We start from the raw sequence: 22,464 nt of genomic DNA, 5'->3' as shown, positions 1-22,464 counted from the left end.
TGTTTGACTTTACCATATGAACACGGGGCCATGGAATGGGATCCTCTCATAGATCCAAGTCGAATCATCATGGCTCATGGCGTGAGAGAGTATCGGACGATGAAGTCATGAGGGTTATGTGGGGGGCACTCGCCACAATTGATGCCGTAGTTGATGGGGAAGGGTTCTGAAGCCGTGGTGTGAGCACTGTGAGATGCATTACAGAAGCATTGTAAGATAATAAAACAGATATAGGCAAAAAGAAGCCCAGTATAAGCCGTCGATGTTGGATCAAGCAAGCTTATTCCCAGCAGCCGAAAGCTGTGCAGCAAGATCGCCAATCTGGGTCCAGATCTGGCCAATCGTTCCCCTCCAAAGTCACGTGACGTCAACCACCCGTAAAGCTCCGGGCAACCGTGCGTGTGGCCTGAGGCACCAACACCGCGATAGCAAGGCCGAACCGCTCTAGCCGGGGGGGCGCCTGTCTTGCCTGCACTCTCACGATTTTTCCCCAAAACCCTCAATTCCCCCATCTCCCCGGAGTACCCAATTGAGCCACGACCAGCCATCCAAAATGCTCAGCCAACTGTCCCGGGTTTCGGTAAGCGATTGATCCCTCGAATTCTCGATACCAAGTCTGCCCGAGAGCGAGGAGCGCTGACGAGAACTTCTTTTATAGCGCGCTCGCTCCGCCGTTGCGGCCGTTTCTCGAGTCGCCCGACCCAATGCCGTCCAGATGAGGGGCTTCATTGCTCCCACCGTCTCTCGGAGAGGTAAGATGCTGTCCCTGTCGATGCCTTGATCCCCCGCCGTTGCGATTTCCGACTCCTTCTCGCCCTGTGTCGATTCTTCATTGTCGTCGGTCGGATCTGTCCTATAGCCGAAGCTGCGCTCCACCCGAGCTCCGACGTCGCCAAAGCCTCCACGATCATACTCGGGATAACGTCCACCATTTCCATTCGCAGTCCCAACGCCCAATGCGCCCCAGAAACGCCTGAATCCGTCCGATGGTTGCTCAATTGCTGACTTGACACCTCTCTCCAACAGCCGACTTCGTCCAGGAGCTCTACCTCAAGGAGCTCAAGGCCTACAAGATCCCCGCCGTCAAGGAGACCGACTCTGAGGGCCAGGTCCAGACCTTCAACGCCCCCAAGACCCCCGCCTCCCCTGAGGAGACCGACCTCGCTGGCAGCCTGAAGGAGTACGAGAGCATGGCCGTCGAGATTGAGGGCCAGGACGCCTCTGCCCAGACCGCCTCTGGCACCCCCGAGGTTGCTGACTGGCTCGAGGCCGAGGAGGAGGATGAGGCTCACCACTAAGCGCCTTTCCTCGCGAGGATACCTAGCTGACCCGGACTTGGCACCTCGGGCCACTTCCCGCCGCCCGAGGCGCCGCTAGATGGGGATAGAAAAAGAGGGAGAGGTTGACAACAGCTCAGCCTTGGAGGAGAGTTGGGCTGCGAGAAGCAGTGGAATGGGGATTATAATCCTGTGTACTTTTTCCTAAAATCCAACCTCTTGGTTGCCTGTAGGAACTCATTGCGAAATGCGAATGCCAAATGAAGCACAAGCAACTGATACCATCAAATGCCCGAATCCTAGTTAGAGTGACCTTTTGGCTAACTCTGGAGCATTGATGATGGCGTCTGCCCTTGGGCCTAGCATTGGTTCAACGTCACCCGCTCGGACATAGCATAGATAACACTGCAGAGCTGTTGATCTAGTCATCTACGTCACCAGTGCTTTCTGATATCGACATTGATTTCTGACATCTTCACTTGGCTGCATCCCTAAGGAGACGAAACTGTTACAACATGTACTATCAAGTGCCTTGATAATCCACAACTCGCGTCAATCATCGTCTGGTGGCAAGCAACGTCATCCATCACACACTCACACAAACCACTATGACTACATCATCACTAGACTATTTCAGGCACAAACAGAGCTCAGCAAAACTCAAATGGGTGCACTAGATCCCTTCTAGGGTTCCCGGCAACCCGTCGTTTTCTTTGGCATTCTCATTCATTACTGCTTATGGCCCTTCCAGTTGAGGCACACACTCAAGGGGGAAACCTCTTTCTCACCCCTCTTTGTTTTGTTTGTTTGCACAACCATAAAACGCCATGAATCCTGTTCAGCACGATCGATGACCAATGCAATGCAATACCATCCGACCTCGATGCAAATAATTCCACAATTAATCATCCATGGCCCACATGCAAACAGAATGGGGGCGGGTCTGGTTTGGGTTGGGTTGGGTTTTTTGGCTTGCGAAATATTACTTTTTGTTTCTTCTTATGACACGGATAAAATCCCCCCTAATCATCGTCGAAACGCCGTGAAGCTGATCCGGGTGTAAAATGCAAATACCTGCCCCGGTTATACGTCAAAGTGTGAGCCTCCCACCATGTGCTCATCGTGAGCAGAAGTCTTCACAATGCCGCTCATCCGGTTCGCCTTTCTGAGGTCGATGTCGTCCAGGTTGTCCCAGTCGTCGTTATCGTGGTGCCCGTGAGCGTCATCCATATCTTCGTCGTCCATTCGAGCTCGGTCTCGCATGTGATCATCCAGCGCGCTTTCGTCCACAAACGTGAAGCCCTGGAAGTTGGCTTGCACCGAGGGAGAGAGGGGAGTCGAAGCCGCGTAGCCCCTGGCCAGTGCCGCCGCACGCTCGTTGAGAGATCCGTTCTGATCCAGCGCAGTCGTGAACTCGGGGTCAAAGTACGACACGTCGGTCTCAGACTTCAACTTGGGCTTGAACGGAGGAGTGATGAGTTTCTTAGAAAGCAGCGTCCAGTCAATGTCACCAAAGAAGGAGTGCCTCTTCAACTCCTCCGCGTCGTCAGTAGCGCCCAGTCGGTGCTTGGGGTTACGGTTCAATAGTCCCTTGACAAAGTTCCGGCCCTCTTGCGAGAGGGTGTCTCGGGGGAACCGCACCTTGCCGAAAGCAATATTCTTATACATTTGCTGCGTGTCTTCGGCGTAGAAAGGACTCCAGCCGCAACACATCTCAAACACCAAGACGCCGAGCGACCAGAAGTCCACCATCTTGGTATAGCCAGACTCGTCGAGGAGGACTTCTGGCGCAAGGTACTCAGTTGTGCCGCAGAATGTGTTGGTCGTGTCATTCTTGGTGAGGTTGGCCTTGGATAGACCGAAATCGCACAGAGCAATGTGTCCGTTGGCGTCCAGGAGGATGTTCTCAGGCTTCAGGTCCCGATACACAATGTCGTTGTTGTGGAGGTGTTGAATGGCCAAGATCAACTCGGCAATGTAGAATTTAGCCCGCTTCTCGTCGAATCGTCCCTCCTTTTGGAGATGCCAGAACAATTCTCCTCCAGACATGTAGTCGGTAACCAGGTAAAGTTCTGAGGGCGTCTGGAAAGAGAACTTGAGACCGACGATAAATGGCGAGTCAGACATGGCTGTTCGAACGAGAATGTTACGCTCTCCGACGGTGTGGGCGACTTCCTTCTTCTGCACGATAACCTTCTTCTGGAGAACCTTCATGGCGTAGATGCGTTGCGTATCCTTCTTTCGCACTTGATAAACCTGGCCGAAAGTGCCCTTGCCAATCAACTTGAGAATATCAAAGTCGGTTGGACCAAAGTGCTTCTTCTCGGCTCTGTGATAGACGGCCTGGACGTAGATCTCGCCAGTGGGTGCATTCTCTGCCATTGTATCGGCATGACCTTGGAGCTGGAACCATCCTTGGACAACTGCATCGGGGTCTCTGCTGGCTTGGAAATCGACATGGCCGAGAAACTCCTCACCCGAGGCGGCATGGTCATATACCGAAATGTCAACTAGCATCTCGGAGCTCACGACATCGCTATGGCTGATCAGTATCTTGACTCTGGTACCTGACTTGGTTAGCAACTTACAATTCTGCTTCAGCATCCCATTTGGGGTTCGTGAAGGAAAGCCGGGCCGACCGATTCCGGAAAGTGTTGTAGTCACTGATGCTGGTGTTGCTGCTCTGGCGGCTTCTCATGGGGATAGCCATTGGGCGGCCAGAATCGCTGCCCTGTCGCTGGATGGGAATTCCACCCATGCCGGGTGTGGCGACACTGAGGTTGTCATCTTCTTCAGTGTGCCTGGGGCCGCTTGAGATGAGTTCACTGCGCTGGAAAACGACCACGACGTAAGGATCTCGGCTCTTTCTAAGTCCCCGAGCCTCGTTGATCTTGATAGTCAGCTTTCCCTTGGCAGCCGGCGCCTGTGTACCGCCTGAGCTCCTGGGAGTCTGAGTGCCGCTGACTTCAGCGCCATCGTGGCTGGTCCTCCCGGAGGAGAGGGCCCTGCCATCGGAACCGGACGGTCGAGCAGCCGACATTGCTCGAGTAGGAGTTGAGGGGCCGCTCTTGAACGTCATACGAGTTAGCTCCTTGAGTCCATCAAGAGAGTACCACTTGCCGGGGGCTGCAGGGCGAGCACTCGGGGTGGAACGTGCTTCAGGATGTGAGGGAGGATCAGAGTCCTTGAGAGGTGCTGCGTGGTTGGAGTCGAGCTTAGGGGGCAATGGGTCATTGGAGGGTTGGTAATGGGTAGTGGTGAAGAGGGATGCTGCAGATTTCTTGGTTTGCGACTGTGTTAAAGACTTTGCAGCGGCAGCGGCTTTGCCGTCGGCCCCTGAATCTGGGGCTGCAAAAATCATATCCTGGGAAATAGAGCCCCCAGAAGATGAGGGCTGAGAAGTGGGTGGGGATGGGTAGGGGTTGGAAAGTTTGGGCTCATCCCGCTCCTTGCTTCTTGGCTCGAGACCGAGAGGCTCATGTTGAAGAAGCAAACGATCTGAAGCCAAAGAGGCACACTCGCGAGAAGAGCTTTCGGTGTGCGCCTGCAACTGCAGGTCGGTTGGTGGAGTGGGCTGGCTTTGCTTTCGGTCTAGAGTGACAGCGCTCTGGGAAGAACGATTGGGCTTGGACGAAGACAGACTGTGACTGGTTGTACTAGAAGGGCGTTGACGAACCTGGCCGAAGTAGCTCATGATGCCGGGCAAGCGTTTGTCCTGTAGATCGGGTTGAGGAGTAGCTACACCAGATCGAGGAGTATCGAAACCGATGTGATCGGCGCCATCCTCGTCAGCGGCCGCGGACCTGGTGGTTTGGTTAACCCCATGCATTTTGTAAGAGATTTCCAGTGAGTGAATAAATGCTTTTGCGCCGATGCAGCAGCGCGGGGAAGGGCAAAGTGGGAACACTAGTTCATGACGGCTGCCAAGCGCGTCGACTAGAGGGGAAACAGGGCAAAAGGTCGTGAGGGAACAGGCGGCGGCGACGAGCAATAGCGGCAGTGGTGGGCTCTGACGATGCGACTATGACGAGAAAAACACGGGATCGAAAAAAGGCCTTTCAAGGTCAAGAGGGCCAGTGGTGTGTTCGCTCTGGTGTGGATGCGGGCAGCGCGCCAGGACCAGCAGTAATAAAAAATGCGAGGCCTTGCCGAGAGCGGCCGTGTAAGACGAAGCGCGAGCGAGGGGACAAGTGGAGGCTTGGGACCTCGATGGCTGTCGACGGGAGTCGAGGGAAAGGGGGATGACGAGATCAATTTTTTCACCTCGCTCCGGAAAAGAAAGCTCGATATGCAGCCGGGGGTGGGCTTGTCCAGAGGCTTGTCTGACCGAGGGGAGCAGGACTTGGTTGCTTGTATGTATGTATGTATCTTGCGTGGGAGGCACGGAGCGGACGTGGGAGCGAGAGCTGATGGCGGGGTCGGAGGCGATGGGATGGAAACGCAGGGACTGACTGACTCCAAGGCCGGCCGACTGGACCCAATCACGGAGGAGGCGAGTCAGGCCTTGCGACAGAACCAGAAGCAGAGGAGCTGTCTCTTGCATGTGGGAATGCCGCCAGGGCCATTCTTTGGAGCCGGAGCCAAGTCAGGTTTTGGAACCCAACGGCTCCGAGACGACGGTGACTGCTTGGTTGGTTCCACTGCGATGGCAAAGTTGAGGGTTTGACAAGGCCTTGATTGGAGTCTGCGTCCTTGCATCGAAACCGCCTACTCCTGCTCTCTTATCCAGGGATCGAGACTTGCTGTGCTGCCCAAGGGTGCTGCCGACGGGTCCCGTCAGGAATTTGAGAGCTCTGGTGGTCCACTGGCGGACGATCCGTAGCACCCCATGCCCTAGCCGCAAGTCCGCCAACGCCCTACGGCCGGCGACCTCCAGTGCCTGGACCTCCTAGAGTGCCTGCAGCGCAGGGCAGCGGTGCGGGCTGAGCTCAGCAACTTGCAGATGTTCAGGGCGCTGTTCTGGCGTGGGATTGATGCTTGATCGAGCGCAGGGCTTGAGCGAGAGCTCCGGGAGGGTTTCCATGGTGGGTTCCATGGCAGGCGGTGTCGAGGACCGGGGGCCACTGAAACTAGCCGGAACAGGAGGCTGACTCGAGGAGGCGCTGCTGAAGCTGCTTGGCTCAAGTGCTGAAGGGCCCGTCATCGTTGCCACCATCGAGCTCCAAGACGCCTGGGCTTGGTGAGGGGCTTGCCAACTGTCCTGGGATCAAGCCGGGATATTCGATGTCGGGATCAGGACCCCAGCTTGGGGCCGCAACGAGATCCCAACGGATATGCAGAAAATGGGCAAGAGGTTTGGAGAGAGGGCGGAACGGAACTGTAATTGGACATAGAGAATGAAAGCAAGCACGAACCTTGACATCATGGCCTGGGTGGCCCTTCGTAGGAGGTCAAAGCCTCCAGGGTTTGAAGCTGCGCTCTCAGTGCCTGACATGGCGGCGAAGAGCTGGGATGGGGGAAGCTGCCGCGGCTTAGAAACAGGGCCGACTTGTTGCGGCGGCGGCGGAGGAGGAGGAGAGGGGCGAGGTAGGTAGTGTGAGCAAGGTGAGTCGTCGAATGTCGTCGGGGTTGGGCGTCGCTGGCCCCGGAATAGCTGCGTGGTGGGTTGAGAGCAGGACGAGGGCGTGGTGAGAGACGAGGGCCCTCGTGGTGAGCAGGGAATGCGATGGTTTAATGTTGAGAGAGGGGGAAAGATTAGGATGGCGCGGGCAGGCAGAGAGAAGTGATGGATATGATAATTAGACGTCTTTGGGGCGAAGTGAGTGAGGGTGTGGGCTGGGGGAGTTTAGAGGCGCCCGTACAGTGCGATGCAACGGAGCTGCGATTCGATTGATTGATGGATGGATGGATTCCCAGCAGAACCCAATGAAGAATGGATATGGATGCCGCTGCAACAGACCTAACGTTATCCCGACCGAGGCTCCTGCTTCCTGATACTGTACTGTACCTCGACAGTTCAGGACAGGACAGGATAGTCGGGGCTAGGATTCAAACGGGCGAGCTTATCAGAGGTGGAGTTTGTGCATTGTTGATGTTTGCCTGATGCTGATGGGAAGCTTATTAGAGGTTTGTCCTCACCTGCTTCGCCTGGTACCTCACTTTTCATCCAAGCTTTTTTCCCTCTTGAGGTCGGGATAGTCTGGGCTGCTTACATCACCTTCTGTTCTAGGCATTTTCAGGCTTACAGCCTTGTTCTGCTTGCATCTGCCTTATGGCTTCTCGACTTTGGTATTTTCAGGCTGTCTCTGCATTGCAGTTTAGAAGATGGCGCCGAAGCTGGCTCGGCGCCATCCGCGCAAGCCTCAGCACCAACAACAAACAGGACCAGGCCCGCTCCCAACCCCGCCTCTCGATGAAATGATGGCGCCATGAGACTCGCAATGTTAGCGTGGGCGAGACTGCTTTAAAGGGCTGGTGGCAGGTATATGATGTATCTATCGGATCCTCTGCCATCGAGCGGGAGGTCTGCACAGCATACGGGAAGGATGGGCTTGAGCTGAGTTTCAGTGCTGACCTTTGCTGACGGGATGGAACAGAATAGAACAGCGGTGTCTAGGTTCATTCTGGAAGCAGCTCCAGCTGGTCTGGGATCAGGTCCCGTCGGTCGTGATAGGCACACGCTGCGGATTACTACAAGAGGCCGGCCACAGTGCGTATTGCCCGGCCGCTGCACAGCTCAGGCTTCAGGCTCAAGCTGGCGGGAGGCGATCTTGGCCGGTCTGGTAGGTGGTCGTTTGGTGCAATCTTGGTGGGGCTTGTTTTCCATTTTTTACTTGATTCGGCGGGGTTCAACAAGAGATCTCCAAGCTTCTGATTGCATGCTCCCCTCACTTGAGCCCTCATCATCATCAGCTACAAACGCTTCCGGCGCCGCACCTCACTCTTGGCAGAATGTACGTGCTGGATTGGTGCGTACTTATCCAGCAGCTAGCTCGATTCCACTCAAGATGAGACGACGGTGAGCGTTCCTGGAGTTCCTATGGAGTATTGCTCCCCAGCAATACAGGCCCTGGAGGGGTTCAGTCGACCTGACGGATGACGTCTTTGCCAGTCATGAAGCCCGAGACACGTCCGTTGGTGCCAAGACCAGACCGATATCTGCACCTCTCTCTCTGGCCCACGGCACGACAATAAAATAAGACGACATGTGCGTCTCCTAGGCCATTCACTCATTGCTTCTCCTCATTCATCTTCATGATCACGCGGGCCACTCTATCGAGCCACGCTCCTTCGGCTCGGGGCGACTCCCGCGACCCGTCATGTTTGAGAGAGGTCCAGCCCTCTCTTGGTATGCTGGACGTTGCTTGATTGCTCACATGGAAGCTGGGGAATCCCAGCAATCGCCACAAACATGACCCTCCCTGCCCAGCTTGAGAGCTCGACCTTGAACCATTGGCCATCACTTGGGGAACCAGTTCCGCTGCTGTCATCATCGCACACACACGGGGACACACTCTCACACTCACATGTTGTGCTCCAATTCCAAATACCCGGTTGCGTCCCCAGGCCCCGGGCTGCTAGGCTGATGTGTGTGATCCTTTTTGGAACGTCAAGCCCGATATCTGTGTCTGTCAAAACGTGTCATGGCTAGCCGAGATCGACACGAGTCGGTTACTGTTTCCATCCCTTTGGCCGACAGGGTCGACTGCAACATGGGTCTTGCCACTATCTCCGGCCTCAACATTTCGCTAATGTCATTCGAGAATGCTACATACGTGTTGCTGCAAAAACACATAAATTTATTAATTAGTAAACCGTGGTTGAATCTGCGCTCTGTGTTTTGACCCTCCCAACATGACTGGATGGCAAACTGCGGGAAACGCTGCATCGAGACTAGCTGGTATTAGAACGCCTAGTTATGCAGGCAGCCTTGAAGCAATGGTATTTACACACTGTTACTGACTACATACACCTTGTAATCCGTTCCTCTCCCATTGACCTTGTCTCGGTTGCCTTGAGATCATATGTTGCACAGGAATCACTTACAATCACGACAGGAGTGGGCGGACCAAGCCACCCCTCGGGCAACACAGCCAAATGGCCATCGTCCATTCGTAAATCCCATCAAGAGCTCGGTCCCGATGGGATGGTCACCCCGCGACCTGATCGACTCCCTGCCTCTGCAGCACCTCCGCATGTCTGTCAACTTGCTACGGCTTCATTGGGCTGCACCCCGGCTATGACACCCCGGACCAGACACCTTCGAATACAGACCTGTACCCGGTCAGGTGTGATGCCGCCCGCAAGTCATTTCTTCTTATTTCCCCCTGCTCGGATATCTTGCATCTCGGATGGATGGGCGAGGAGCATGCCTGGAAGATCACAGCACCTGAGTGGTAACCTCGGGTCTCGTTGATCGATACTGCGGCCATACCGACATCAGCTTACAGCTACGCTGACACCATTGTCTACGCAAGGGGGCTATGGTCGGCAGTGCCAGTTTTCATATGCCTTGCATTCACGCAGGAACCAACTCCAGTTTGCAGTAGTATGCACGTGATGGAGTTCCTTGATTCCAGGAGGATACGACTAGATAGACGATTTGCCTTTTGAGTGTGTATTCTTAATATTCAAGAATGTCAAGGAGACTCGATGAACTAGTATATTTGCCGGGTTTCCCACAACAAGAATGCTCGTATTGCTTTGCGGCTCATAGTGTTGTAGATTTGGAGTTACCGTGACTACAGAACTTGAAGTAAAAAAAGCTGAAATCCGAGTATCAATGCGATGAATTCTTCGAGCACAGGACTTAAATTTTACACGAGATCGACTGGGGTGATAGAGCTTCTTCGATGTCATCGAGTATGTCCCTCTTGACTATGGATTGGATACTGGGGCTTCTTGCAATTCCATATTGGTGCACATATAAATACAAGCCTTTGATATATGTGACTGGAATTCACAACCTGCATAACTAGCTGGACTAGGCGATACAGGGATTGGAATCTTTGTGACGACTTCACCTCCAAGTCGACGTGCAGGTCACTCCAAGTTAAGGCAGCAATCCACAATGCCAGCTATCCTAGCAACCGCCAGTAGAGTTTATCCATGGATAACCATGGCACTGATCTTAGAAACGCCCTTGGGTCCCATCAATGCCCATAGGCTCCGTGTAGAACCACGTTCCCATTACTGAACCCCCTCTAGCCCTGATACGGACCGTTCCTCGCCAGACCGAAAGTCATATTGAGAGTTACAACTCATTTCTTGGACTGCTCGATGGCCTGAAGCCACTTCTTTTCCATCTCAGGTGTTACCCCCGGGGGATACGTGGTTAACTGCTTCCGAGGGGCGAGCGGGTCTGGGTAGCTCACTATAGTGTTGTCAGCCAGAGCGACTGATGATGAGAACCCAACATCTCCAGCACTTACGCATATTGAAGGTCTGGTCTGTAAGTCTTAGTCTAGCTGCCTCATACTCCTCAGCTACTCTTCTGGCACTGGTATTGGCAGCTCGATCAGCCATTTCACGTTGGATCATGGGCGAGAGACGTGGACCACCAGCCATGTTGAAATAACGACGGAACTCTTGCGATGGATATGGTAGGGGGAATAATAGGAAATAAGAAGAGCACCGGATTATGTGAGGCACAACCGGAAATAATAGCGATGGTTTGAGACTTGAAGCAGAAGACGACGTCTCAACATAGAGAGAGGAGAGGTGGTGATTCAGCTGATGCTTGCGTCTCGTCTCAAAGGCTGAGCTTCCCTTCGCCTGCCCCACCAACCAGCAGCCACCCCGCAACTTCCATACCTGCCCACCTAGTACCAGCCCAAACTGACCTGAACTGCCCAGCTAAAGATCTGGGCTTGACAGAAGCGACTTCGGAGATACAAGCGCGGCAGGCGGTCATGTCGCCGTTCGGCGGGTTGCGCCCAGGTCCCTCGCGTTTCCCCAGGTTGGCGTAATCCTGAGCGGGCCACCTTCCTTGAAGCGCTGCGCTGCTCTCCTGCACAGGCAAGAAAAAAACGTAGGTCCCCCATACGTCGTGAGTTTCCTCCCAGCTTTTGGGCTTCCATTCAGCCTATTTTCTTCCCAACAACAACCACCCAAACGCTCTTGCTTCACCCCATGCTCAACCCTGCGATCCCGGACCAGATTTCAAGACACAAAAGGAGACGAAGGCCTTGACATATCTAGATCACCGCAGTCACCATTTGGAAAGCCCTCCTGAATTGACCATGTCCAAGAACAAGGCGCCTGTTCCCGATGCTTGGGAAGACGACTGGGAGGCCCAGGCCGACAAGGTCGTGAACGAGCCTGAGCAACCGGCGCCCCAGGCTCCTCTCACCAAGGCCGAGCGCCTTGCTCAGCACGCTGAACAAAATCGGAAGCTGTGGGAGTCTGCGTACGTCCCCTCAGCGTTGCGATTGACATGCTAGTCCGGTTCTTTGCTGACGCTCTTTGCGACAGGGACACTCCCCAAACCTTTCACTACATAGAAGCCAGCTCCAACTCAGGCGTCCCCCTCACAACCCCCTTCAAGCCCCAGGTCAAGGTGCTCAGCCGGAAGCCCGTCATCGCCAAGCGGGATCCCGTGACTGGCATGTCCCAGCTGACCGTCGAAGACGACAACGAGGAGGCCAAGAAGGAGGTACCCATGAGCCCAGAAGAGATTCGTGCCAAGCAAAAGCGAGACCGAGAGGAGAAGCAGCGGCGGTACGAGGAGGCCCGAGCCAAGATCTTTGGCGAGTCAAACCCGTCGTCAGGAGCCTCATCTCCGGGCACAGTTACCCCACCGCGGTCGGATGGGCACTTCAGTGGCCGTGGTCGGGGTAGGGGAAGAGGCGGATATAGGAACAGCGAGAACCGCCAGTATGAGAATCGCCAGTACGACAACCGCTCGTTTGACGCCCCGAGGAGGCAGAACATGTCAGGTTCCGGCCGCGAGCTGTACGATCCAAACTACACCCCGAAGCCTGAACCCAACAACCAAAGGCGACAGCCCGACCAGCCATCGCCTAGGAGGAATCAGACACCCCAGGACGAGCAGCAGCAGCAGCAGGCTCCCATTCGAACACCAAGAGGACCAGACGGAAGTGGACGGGGAGGGTTTGGCTTCGCTCGAAGAGGAGGCTAGGGCAGTTGATTATTTCTATCGACTAGCTTTACCATCCGCCTCCAATCTTTCCCGCCAGCTGTACCACCCTCTCGGTATCTGTGGCTGTGTCTTTACCAACGTCGCTAATCACCTCACGATAGCTCGTGAATGCCAGTCTATCAAGTCCTATGCCTGTGATCTCCGCCCAATGCGCCAGGGTATCATTTATGTATGAGTGGGAGATGCCGCCAACGACATGCTCGAATGTTTCCTCGCCAACCTCGATGCCGGCCTCTTCTCCCGAGAAGTAGGCCTCGTCAACTTCTGCTAGCCAGTCCTTTTGCTCCTGCGGACCTGGCTTTCCGGAATAATTCCTTCGCTCCATGACGACGGGGTCGTCAACCTTGATTTGACCGCCACCGTTGGTACAGCCTCCGGGGCATGCCATGACCTCGACATAGCTGTGCTCGAGGGATGCCGCCTTTCCTGCCGGCTTGCGAGCGCTTCCAAAGGGCTTTCCGCCAGGCATTCGGGACGGTCTGGCTGGCTTCAGGCGCCTAACGAGGTTCTGAATATTCCTGAAGCCATAATATCTGGCGGCACGGAAAACTGGCTCGCCATTCACAACCACAGAGTACTCGGCAACATCAACATTGCGACCACGGGTGTGAACAATCTCTGCGCCGGGTGTTTGCGCTGCTCGGCTTTGAAGGATGTGGTGCAACAAGCCTCCTGAAGTACCGGCCTCGCGAGGTGGGTTTCTGGACCGTCGACGCGGGAAGAGGAAGTCGTGGATTTTGGGATCGGGGAACGGCGTCAGAGTCGGGCTGGGTGGTGCCGTCTTGGGTACATCGAAGAAATTGAGTCCCCTTGACTCTGCAAGCATGAGAATCTCCTTGCTCGTGATGACGCAGTCAACATCCCGGACTCCGCGACCACGAGATTCGCCTCCTGCCCAGACCTCCTCCGTCAACTCTTCCCGACTGGCTTCAAGTTTCTTATCAAAGCATGGCATAACGGCCAGGTGCCAGATGCGGCTGGGGGCGATATCGAGTGTTCGGCTTAGGGTTGTCTTGAGAATGGTGCCCATCAAAGCCTGCGGTGACTTGACCTTTGAGAGATGTGGGAGGACATGAGGGTGTGTTTTCTCGGCATAGCAAACCCAGCCGGGGCATGAGGATGCCAGGATGGGTTTCGCAGGTGTGGCCATGCCAGACCGCGCCGAGTTGAGGACTTCTTCAGCACCGAGCACAAGGGTAGCCTCCCTCGCGACATTGGTGTCGACCACCCATGTGAAGCCGTTCTTCCATTGCCCGCCGTTGGCAATACCGTCTGGCCCACGCAACAGATTGCTCAGCATGTGCCCGACATCCTTCTCTGAGACGCTCCCACCGCAGGCTGCGGCAAGGTTGGCCCTTGTTTGAGGGCTCACACTAGCCACAAAGAGCTTCGCGTTCTCATTCTCCAAGCCCTCGACCCTGAACCGGCCACTATCGTCGGTGACGACCCTCAAGGCCGGTGCCGCATCAAGTGTGGTGAGGACCTCGGCATGGCTCTGAAGACTCACGAGCACAGCCTCGGCGGATGTTACGCAGCCAGAGCATGCAAGGCAATCTGTGAGAGAGATCTGGGCGGGGGCGTTGGGATTGGCCGCGGGCTGCTGGCCGTCGAGGATGACCTCAGTCTCGAGGGACTGCGATTGCGGGGGCGGGGCGGCGGGGAGGGTCTCGATGGGTTTGATGCACGCGACACCGGGGGAGATGAAGTCGTTGAGGTCGTCGGCGGAGAGAATGGCACTCATGGCGCCTGGTGTTGAATCGCGATATAGAGGGAGGGAGAACGGCGGCGAAGACAACACAGGAGTATCAGGAAGTTGTTTGGTATAAAGTTGAGTGGCGGATGCGCCCAAGTGGAAGCCGGGGAGTTGTTGACTCTAGTTTTTTTTACTGGGGACGGACCCTCGGCGCAAAGGCGGCTGACAAATAAATAAACCTCTGCAAATCTTCAGGTGCAAATCAAGACGTTATGATTGGAAAGATTGTGACGGACAAGAGAAAGAAACAACTCCGTGAGTCAACGGGCAGGGCAAGATAAGAAGCGCAGGACGATAGACGGGCGGCGCCTGGCTTAGACCAAGGGCTGTTTTAGTAACTCCTCGGAAATCCCGATACAGGCAGGCAGGCTTGGGAAGGCTCCGTTCTTGGGGAGAGCGGGCAATGAAAATGTGAGGATTTGCAATGGTTTTTTTTGTCGCCTGTGCCTGCGGGACTAGAGATGCGAGATCGGCCTCCTCCCGTGTGTGGCAAAAGAACGGAAAATGATACAACGGACAGATCGGGATATGGGCCGTTCGTAAGCGGGTCGGTCGCCGAATGCGCCGTGGTGACGTCGATGGGGGAGGATCTCCCCCCATGTCAAAGGACAGCTTCCCATGATGGAACCATCTTGAGCTTCAGCTTCAGCTATAGCTTCTAAACCACCAACCAGGTCTTTTCGCAGATTCTTATTTGATATTTGATCTATCAAAGACATCAATTCGTCACAATGAGTGTACGATCCCTACCCATAAGCGTCATTCATTCAACTTGCTGACACGCACCACAGGCCATCGCGACATACAGCTTCGGGAACCTCGCTTGGCTGAGCACCCAGGCGTTTCCGCTCATCGTCTGGCCGTCCTTTGTCGGCTCCATCCTTCGCTCTGGGGGCGGCGAACCAACTCGTGAGATACTCTCAAGCTGTGTGAGGAATGGGTGCTAATGTGTGCAGCCCTTGAGACGTACTTTGCCCGCTCCCTAGGCTTCGCCCTCCTCGCCCTGGGCCTCATTGTCGTCGTCCTCTCTGGCGCCCTCCCTCTCGATGCCTCCTCAGATGGTACCTCCACCCTTCTACCAGATCTCCTGACGGTCTTTCTAACCACTATCTTCAGAGGCATCCTCCGACGGAACGACCCCCTCGCCCTACGCCTCGGCCGCCGTCCTCATATCCATGCTACACCACGCCTCGACCGCCTTCTACTGTTACGGCTGGTTTGCCTGGACTCGCGAGACTGGATACCTACTCGGCTGCGTTGGGAGCGCCATCTTTGCCACCTTTGCGCTGTACTGCATCATGTTTGCCAGCGACAAGGCCATGATCAGCCGCTACCACAAGTTTGACCAGAGCACGAGCGGGTTCCCCTTCAAGAACTCTCAGTCGTATCGAGCCAAGAAGAAGGCCCTGTAACAACACATCCTATTTGTATAAGCTGAATCATGATTTCATTGTACGGTCCCGAACATCTGACGACCTATGCTGCTGCTGGAGCTCTCCCCAAAAGTCACGTAGCCAACTCCATCAACTCCACATCCGTTTAGATATAATAATACAAGGTCACCGACCGTATCGGAGACCGTGGCTGGCTCCCAGTTGCGATGCCCCGACTGGAAAAGAGAAAGAACAAAAACGCCATTAAAAGCCCCCATCATGCAGCAACACCTGCCGCCTTTGTCCCGTTGGTGGATGCCACAACCTCTCCTTGTGCGCCGTTTGCCCGCTCTCCCTCGACGCTCTCTACAGTGCCGGGGATGTGTACATCGGCAGCTCCAGTCAGGATAGCCTGTCGCCGCTCATGCCAGTTCACCTCACTCTTAATCACCTGGGCGAGGAGCACCTCCTTCTCGAGCCACTCCTTATAGTAGACATCCTCCCACTCCTTGCACTCCTTCTTCAGCGACTCACCCACCTCTTCAGCCCACTTGGCCTCCCAGTAGCACTTTCGGTACAGCTTGTCGACCGGGTAGGCGAGCTCCTCAGCAGCGAAGATGTCCTCGGTCAGGGGCGTAAAGTACTCCGAGGTGTGGTCGTCGCCGTTGGCGGCATCATCCATGTCGTCGTGGGCGCCTTGCGATTGCTGGTTGGTCTTGATGATGATCTTGAGCTTGCCTCCCTTGCCCTGGGGGCCCGACTGCATCGACTTGGGGACGGGATCAGAGGGACGAAGAGCCTCGGTCTCGTGGACTGTCCTCATATGCTTTGCCAATGCATCTGACCGAGTGAAAGACCTATCGCACTCTAAGAAATCATCAGTATAAGCTATCGCGTATCGCGAGTCAAGGTGCGCCGTACCTGGCAAGTAGCAGTAGAAGGGCTTCTCTCTTGTGTGGCTGCGCATGTGTGCCTTGAGGGCATAGCCGCTGGCATGGGGGAGACCCTTCCTGTTGCAGCTTCTCCATTCGCATGTATACTTCTTTTGCCGATTCTCAATGTGCGAGTTGTGGATATGCTCGACCAACTTATCCATGTTGCCCTGGTCACCAGCCGGGCAACCGTCCCAGTCGCAAACGGTCACTTGGTCCTGGAAGTCCTCCTCATCGAGACGCGCATTGATCGGAGAGCTGGGGATGTCGCCCGACGTGTCGGATGAGACATCAGACATGCCCTCGAGAGGGTCAGGCTCTGGTACAGTCTCGGGCTCAGCGTCGGGGACGACGGCAGAGGATGTTGTAGAGCCAGCATCGACCCGTTGGCGCTTGGAGGGTCGCAAATTCGTCTCGTACAGCTCATGGCCGTCCTCCTCGTAAGGCTCCGACTCGTCCATGGAGGACAGGGGAGACTCGGCGGGTGAATAGTCGCGTGCCATAATCGCGCCAGGCACAGGAACCGCGTCTCCTTTTGTCGATGAAACCCGTTGATGGCTTCAGGAGCGATGATCGAAGATGGAGGAGTGAGAGTAGTGATGGACCTCGATAGGGATCGCGAGATGGTGATTAGGATTGGGCGATCGCGATGAGCGATTTTGGGCTTGAGTGGGTGAAGGGTCGAGATGACGGAATTATCAGTTGGATTGGGCTTGCTCAAAAAACGCCAGTTGGAAGCTCAGATAGCACAGTGTGGACAGTGGAGCTTGGTGTGGCGTGTAACCTCACAAATATGAGCATTGGTCGTACAGTGTGCGTGACTGAGCACAAACAGTATGCGATGTCGCTCGCGCGCCCCAGTAACGGGAACTAGCAAGGCAGACACAGACACCATCAACAGCCTCGTTTCATATCATTCAATGCTTTTGATTGCTTCCATTCTCTCTTGCTCGGTCAAACACGGAGCGCAGCGTAGGCGCCTTCTTTTGTTGAATGCGCCCTCAGTCATCATACCATGTTTGATGCTTTTATCTATCCCGAAAATCAACACCCTTATAAACTCCAAGCCTCGAAACGAAATGCGCGACCTATTGCGACAAGATGCAGTCCCAATCCCAGGCCCAGGACTCATTGTTGAAACATCCAGTGACGACCATGACCATCTTCCTCGTCACCAAGTTCGGCGCACCCAACCCTCCAAACTCCTACAGCTTAGGCGCCGTTGACGCCGGCGAGCTTGCGGCGGTCCTTGACAGCCTGTGCCAGAGTCTCTAGCGTTGTGACCGTGTCCTCCCAGTTGATGCAGGCATCCGTGATGCTCACGCCGTACTTGAGACCAGACTTGCCCTCGGCAGGAACTTTTTGGTTGCCTTGACTCTGTTAGTTTGCATTCGAATGGTACGGCTTGTTGGTAACTTACCCTCGTTGACGTTGCTCTCAATCATGACACCCATGATGGCGTCCTCACCCTTGGAGATCTGGCTGGCGATATCGGCGGCCACCTTGGGCTGGTTCTTGTGGTTCTTGAGAGAGTTGCCGTGGCTGCAGTCGACCATAAGTCGCTGTCGCACACCCTTCTTGGCCAGGGCCTCCTTGGCAGCAGCGATGCTCTCGGCGTCGTAGTTTGTGCCCTTGGAACCACCTCGGAGGATAACGAAGCAGTCGTGGTTGCCCTCAGTGCCGACAATGGCGACGACACCGGGCTTGGTGACGGAAAGGAAGTGATGGGGGTGCTCGGCGGCGCCAATGGCATCAATGGCCACATTCAACGAGCCATCAGTGCCGTTCTTGAAGCCGACGGGGAAACTGAGACCACTGGCAAGCTCACGGTGAAGCTGGCTCTCAGTGGTACGGGCGCCAATGGCGCCGACTGACAGCAGATCGGCAAGGAACTGAGGAGAGATAGTATCCAGCATCTCGCTGGCAATGGGCATGCCCTTGGAGGTGAGGTCGACAAAGAGCTGTCGCGAGACTCGCAGGCCCTTGTTGATCTTGAAGCTGCCGTCAATGTCGGGGTCGTTGATCAGACCCTTCCAGCCAACGGTGGTGCGGGGCTTCTCGAGGTAGGATCGCATCACGATGAGGAGCTCATCCTTGTGCTTCTCCTTCTCCTTGAGGAGGAGGTCGCAGTAGGCGAGGGCGGCCTCAGGGTCGTGGATGGAGCAGGGTCCGATGACGACGAGCAGGCGCTGCTTCTCGTCGGTGCCATTGACGACGGCGACGGTCTCGTTGCGGCCCTCGAGCACTGTCTTCTTGGACTCGGCGGTCTGGGGGATCTCGTGCTGGAGCAGATCGGGGGGAGTCAGAGGGTTATAGCCGCGGACTAAGAGCTGGTCAGCACTGGTCGAGATCAAGCGCGCCGGCAGACCTAGAGATCGCCGGGGCGTATATAGATTGCCAGGAGGTATTACTCACTTCTCCAATCCTCGGACTCGGCTTGGTTGCCGACATTCTTGTTCTGGATGAAGAACTGCTGCGCTACTCGTGAGTCACCCCGCCAAAGGAACAAAGGGAGCAGGGAGCTTGGGAGCGTAGACGTACAGACATGGTGACTGTGATGGCGGGGTAGAAGACAGGAGATACAAGTCAATGGTAGAGATCAAGTCAAGTCCAATTAGACAAGAGGAGAGGAGATAGAGAGATAGGGTATGAAGACGGAAAGAAGGAAAATTACAGTAACGGGAGAAAAAAAAGTATACAATTATATTTCCGTACCCTGAGGTGACCCCGTCCCTTTGCGCCGGCGTCGGTGTGTCACACTCACTGCTTGCTCCAAAAACTCGAAAGAAGTCACTCCATGGTTGCCAAACTGCCCCGCATGATTGGAGGAGCCGCCTGTTGCCCCCGCCATTCCCGCGCCGGTTTTAGCAGTCGATCCAAGGGGAGTACATCGATTGCGCGCGTGGGCCTGGTGGCAGATCGGGTACCCTCATTGTTGCGACGGTTTTTTTTTCTCTCTCCCCTGCCTCTACACCCTCTAAATTAATTGGCTTGAGTCACTCCTCCATCCTTCTTCGCGGGAGTTGAAAAAACGGCAGACAACCTTGCGGTACAGTACAAAAAACAAAAAAAACCTAAGGTAGTTAACCGCCACCTTTCTAGCGCTTGTTGCGCTAGGGAACTCCGATTCTATTGTTTCGCCAGAGCTGAACCTGCTTGCTTCCTTCTTTCCATGCGCCGCTTCCATTGTCAATGCCACGTCCCCCAGCCATGTCGTCCATGTCAAGCATGTCAATCTCTCGTCTTCCAAAGGGCTCGACATGTCCCTTGCAGCTGTGATTTTGACTTTCCACGGCCCCACTGCTACGCCCTGAGAACAAACCCATGGAACACGCCCCTGTCTGTATTATCCTCATTGGCCGGTTACGTCATTTGGGCTGATGTTTGCTGTTGTTGTCGCCTCATGCTCTGGGCAGGCAAGTTGAGGAAACATACCACCCTAACGTCCTGTCTCGGAAGGTAAAAAGACAAAAAGAAAATTTCCTGTGTATCACAGATGGCTGGACTCTCTCCCGCCGGGAATTGAACCCGGGTCTCAAGCGTGACAAGCTTGCATACTGACCACTATACTACGGAAGATGTGTGGTTGTGATCAACCACTGTAGTGAGAGTTCGATGTCTGCAGGTGGGGATATGCAGTATATAAGCTGACTGACGTGTCAATGCAGAGAAACGAGAAAGACACCGTTTGACATGTGACGCGGCTCTTCTGGCAGGAACCTATTGAAGAAATGGAAGGTAGCTATGGCAGGCGGTAGAAAGTATGTACCACGACAGAGCAGGCGCAAGGGAGCACCAAGGCCAAGTTAGAGAAACTACCTACCCGGCTGGGCACGTTCAGGACCACGCATACTACACTTGAGCAGACACGCCCTCGTCCGCTAATCAGCACCTTGTATCATTATTCTATATAATGTCAATGTTGAGGACTTTAATATCCTCCTCCGGCTTCTCCTTGTGCGTCCGCACATTCTCAATCTTGTGGATAACATCAAATCCTTGTGTTGCGCGCCCAAAGATGGTGTGCTTGCCGTCCAGCCAGGGCTACATTACAAGTTAGTTATACGTTCTCTCGTTATACTAAAAGCGGTTCAGGAAAGCTTACCGTCTTTTCTGTTGTGATAAAGAACTGACTGGCGTTGGTATTGGGTCCTGCATTGGCCATGCTCACCGTGTACGGCTTGTCGTGCTTCAGACTGCTGAATTCGTCCTCAAACTCGCGTCCCCAGATACTCTCGCCTCCTGTTCCGTCACCCAACGGGTCTCCGCCCTGGATCATGAACTTGCGGATGACACGGTGGAAGATGGTGCTGTTGTAGTAGCCGCTCTTGCAATGTGTGACAAAGTTTTCGACCGTCTTTGGTGCTGCGTCGGGGAACAGCCGGATGTGAATGTCTCCATACGTGGTATGGATCACAGCTCCTGTGCCCGTCTCGGCCTTTTTAACCTGTGAGTCCTTCTTCTGGCCCAGCATCGTGGGTCGCTCGTTCTGAACGTCTCGCGTTGACTTGGAAACATCTTCTTCATTGTTGAACATGTAGAATCGGACCTTGCCAACACCCGTTGCCACCAGGATTGGATCTCGGGTTTCGGACTCTTGGAGCAGCGGGTTGCTAGAAGCACCCATCTCCACAGTTGTAACCCCCTTCTTCTGAGGTTGACCTTGGTAGATGGCTAGGTTAACGGCACGGAAGTTTTCGTCCTTTCCGTACACCTTGACCACTTGGTTGGTATATGTGTTGAGGACCTTGATCCCCAGCATGGAGCCATAGATGATAAAGTTGCCCGACTCATCAAAGATGACATTAGACTTGTACTTGAGCGTTTGCGACTCGATGTCCCTCTCATGGGCGGTCCTTCGGCCAAACTCGACGTTATCCAGCTTGTTTGCCCCTGTGCCCGCTCGGTGCATCTCCTCGGTGGCCTGAAGGGATTCGTCGTACTCTCGATGCAGCTTGGCTGTCGCAAAGTCGAAGATGCGAATTTTTCGGTCCGGCAAGGAAAATGTGGCGAGATATTTGCCGTTGGGAGATATGGAGAGGCATGAAGGTACGGACTTTGCCTTTTTGAAATCAAACAGGTTGGTCGAGCTCTTGTACTCAAAGACCCCTTCAGGCTTTTCATAATTGCCACTCGGCCGCCAGTACTCCAGCATTCCACCCTCGTCGGCGGAAACGACGCAGTCGTATTGCTCATTGAACGTCATCAGATGGACCGGCTTCCTGTGCAAGCCCTTGATGGTGTGAATGGCCTCCTCCTTTTCTCCTCTTCCGTCGTAAATGTGTATCAGGGGCTTCGCTTGCTCGGAAACAGCAAGCAGTGGCAACGAGGCGCCCTTGGAGTGAACCCAGCAGACACAGTTTGGTGTGTAGTTGAGTGAAATCATGGACAGGAGGTCAAAGGTGATCACATCAAAGATCTTGATCGTCTCGTCGGCGCCAGCAGTCGCAAAGCTCCGTCCATCCTTGCTCACAGAAACCGACACGATCTCGCCATTGTGCGCCTTGAACTCCTTGACGAACTCTATTCCCTGGGCGATCTTCTTCCAAAACTTGACGACGCCGTCCACAGAGGATGTGATGAGGAACTCGGTCAGGGGCGTCCATGTCGCAAAGAGGATCTGCTCCTTGTGCATCAGGGACTTGGAGTATCGCGTAGACTTGGGCAGGGCAGCGACGTAGAGCTTTTCGTGAGGGAGGACTCGTCGCTTCTTCTTTGGGGCTTCCGAAGGCAGCTGAGGGCCCATGTCATCGTCGGAGGAGCTGTCTGGGAGCTGGTTAGCTTGGTGATGGGAACGCGACAGATGGACATACCTGATGCATCGTCGCGAAACTCGGAGTGACTACGCTTCTGAGAGCGATTGTCGTCGTCATCCGCTGCCATCTTGAGTGTCGCCTTCAAGCGCCAAACTTTGATTCAGAATGGTTTCGAAAGTCGGCACGAGTATCAAGTCTTGTTGTCTGTTGTCGTTGTACTTGAGTGTCGCGACTGGATCGTCGCAGGATCGTCGTCCAGGCAAAAAAGTCAG

General features: G+C 54.8%; 9 protein-coding genes across 9 annotated transcripts; 3 read left to right on the top strand and 6 right to left on the bottom strand.

Annotated features, from left to right (window-relative positions):
* Positions 1 to 553: 553 nt before the first annotated feature.
* On the top strand, positions 554 to 1,298 carry NCS57_00101900 (uncharacterized protein; the record flags this gene model as incomplete). The annotated part of the gene is made up of 3 exons (XM_053051093.1): positions 554 to 580; positions 659 to 752; positions 1,027 to 1,298. 3 exons carry the CDS (start codon positions 554 to 556, stop codon positions 1,296 to 1,298), a joined length of 393 nt encoding a protein of 130 aa, XP_052919608.1.
* Positions 1,299 to 2,360: 1,062 nt separating this feature from the next.
* NCS57_00101800 (uncharacterized protein) lies at positions 2,361 to 5,106 on the bottom strand (the record flags this gene model as incomplete). Its single annotated transcript, XM_053051092.1, has 2 exons — positions 2,361 to 3,813; positions 3,866 to 5,106. 2 exons carry the CDS (start codon positions 5,104 to 5,106, stop codon positions 2,361 to 2,363), a joined length of 2,694 nt encoding a protein of 897 aa, XP_052919607.1.
* A 5,371-nt stretch (positions 5,107 to 10,477) lies between these two features.
* NCS57_00101700 (uncharacterized protein) lies at positions 10,478 to 10,895 on the bottom strand (the record flags this gene model as incomplete). The annotated part of the gene is made up of 2 exons (XM_053051091.1): positions 10,649 to 10,895; positions 10,478 to 10,590 (listed from the first exon to the last, which is right to left on the bottom strand). The coding sequence occupies exons 1-2, from the start codon at positions 10,782 to 10,784 to the stop codon at positions 10,478 to 10,480; spliced, it is 249 nt and encodes an 82-aa protein (XP_052919606.1). The 5' UTR covers positions 10,785 to 10,895.
* A 482-nt stretch (positions 10,896 to 11,377) lies between these two features.
* NCS57_00101600 (uncharacterized protein) lies at positions 11,378 to 12,357 on the top strand (the record flags this gene model as incomplete). The annotated part of the gene is made up of 2 exons (XM_053051090.1): positions 11,378 to 11,625; positions 11,691 to 12,357. The coding sequence occupies exons 1-2, from the start codon at positions 11,459 to 11,461 to the stop codon at positions 12,355 to 12,357; spliced, it is 834 nt and encodes a 277-aa protein (XP_052919605.1). The 5' UTR covers positions 11,378 to 11,458.
* A 28-nt stretch (positions 12,358 to 12,385) lies between these two features.
* NCS57_00101500 (Nuclear architecture-related protein 1) lies at positions 12,386 to 14,119 on the bottom strand (the record flags this gene model as incomplete). The annotated part of the gene is made up of 1 exon (XM_053051089.1): positions 12,386 to 14,119. One exon carries the CDS (start codon positions 14,117 to 14,119, stop codon positions 12,386 to 12,388), a length of 1,734 nt encoding a protein of 577 aa, XP_052919604.1.
* Positions 14,120 to 14,862: 743 nt separating this feature from the next.
* On the top strand, positions 14,863 to 15,543 carry NCS57_00101400 (uncharacterized protein; the record flags this gene model as incomplete). Its single annotated transcript, XM_053051088.1, has 4 exons — positions 14,863 to 14,868; positions 14,923 to 15,040; positions 15,088 to 15,192; positions 15,248 to 15,543. The coding sequence occupies 4 exons, from the start codon at positions 14,863 to 14,865 to the stop codon at positions 15,541 to 15,543; spliced, it is 525 nt and encodes a 174-aa protein (XP_052919603.1).
* A 238-nt stretch (positions 15,544 to 15,781) lies between these two features.
* Positions 15,782 to 16,939, bottom strand: NCS57_00101300 (uncharacterized protein; the record flags this gene model as incomplete). The annotated part of the gene is made up of 2 exons (XM_053051087.1): positions 15,782 to 16,371; positions 16,426 to 16,939. The coding sequence occupies 2 exons, from the start codon at positions 16,937 to 16,939 to the stop codon at positions 15,782 to 15,784; spliced, it is 1,104 nt and encodes a 367-aa protein (XP_052919602.1).
* Positions 16,940 to 17,648: 709 nt separating this feature from the next.
* On the bottom strand, positions 17,649 to 18,983 carry NCS57_00101200 (Phospho-2-dehydro-3-deoxyheptonate aldolase; the record flags this gene model as incomplete). The annotated part of the gene is made up of 4 exons (XM_053051086.1): positions 17,649 to 17,806; positions 17,857 to 18,759; positions 18,852 to 18,909; positions 18,978 to 18,983. The coding sequence occupies 4 exons, from the start codon at positions 18,981 to 18,983 to the stop codon at positions 17,649 to 17,651; spliced, it is 1,125 nt and encodes a 374-aa protein (XP_052919601.1).
* A 1,359-nt stretch (positions 18,984 to 20,342) lies between these two features.
* Positions 20,343 to 22,319, bottom strand: NCS57_00101100 (Peptidylprolyl isomerase; the record flags this gene model as incomplete). The annotated part of the gene is made up of 3 exons (XM_053051085.1): positions 20,343 to 20,480; positions 20,542 to 22,202; positions 22,250 to 22,319. 3 exons carry the CDS (start codon positions 22,317 to 22,319, stop codon positions 20,343 to 20,345), a joined length of 1,869 nt encoding a protein of 622 aa, XP_052919600.1.
* Between the last annotated feature and the right edge of the window lie 145 nt (positions 22,320 to 22,464).

This window comes from Fusarium keratoplasticum, chromosome 1 (genome assembly GCF_025433545.1).
Source record: "Fusarium keratoplasticum isolate Fu6.1 chromosome 1, whole genome shotgun sequence".
In the NCBI taxonomy this organism is placed as follows: Eukaryota; Fungi; Ascomycota; class Sordariomycetes; order Hypocreales; family Nectriaceae; genus Fusarium; species Fusarium keratoplasticum.
This window is presented reverse-complemented; position numbering and strand designations above follow the sequence as displayed.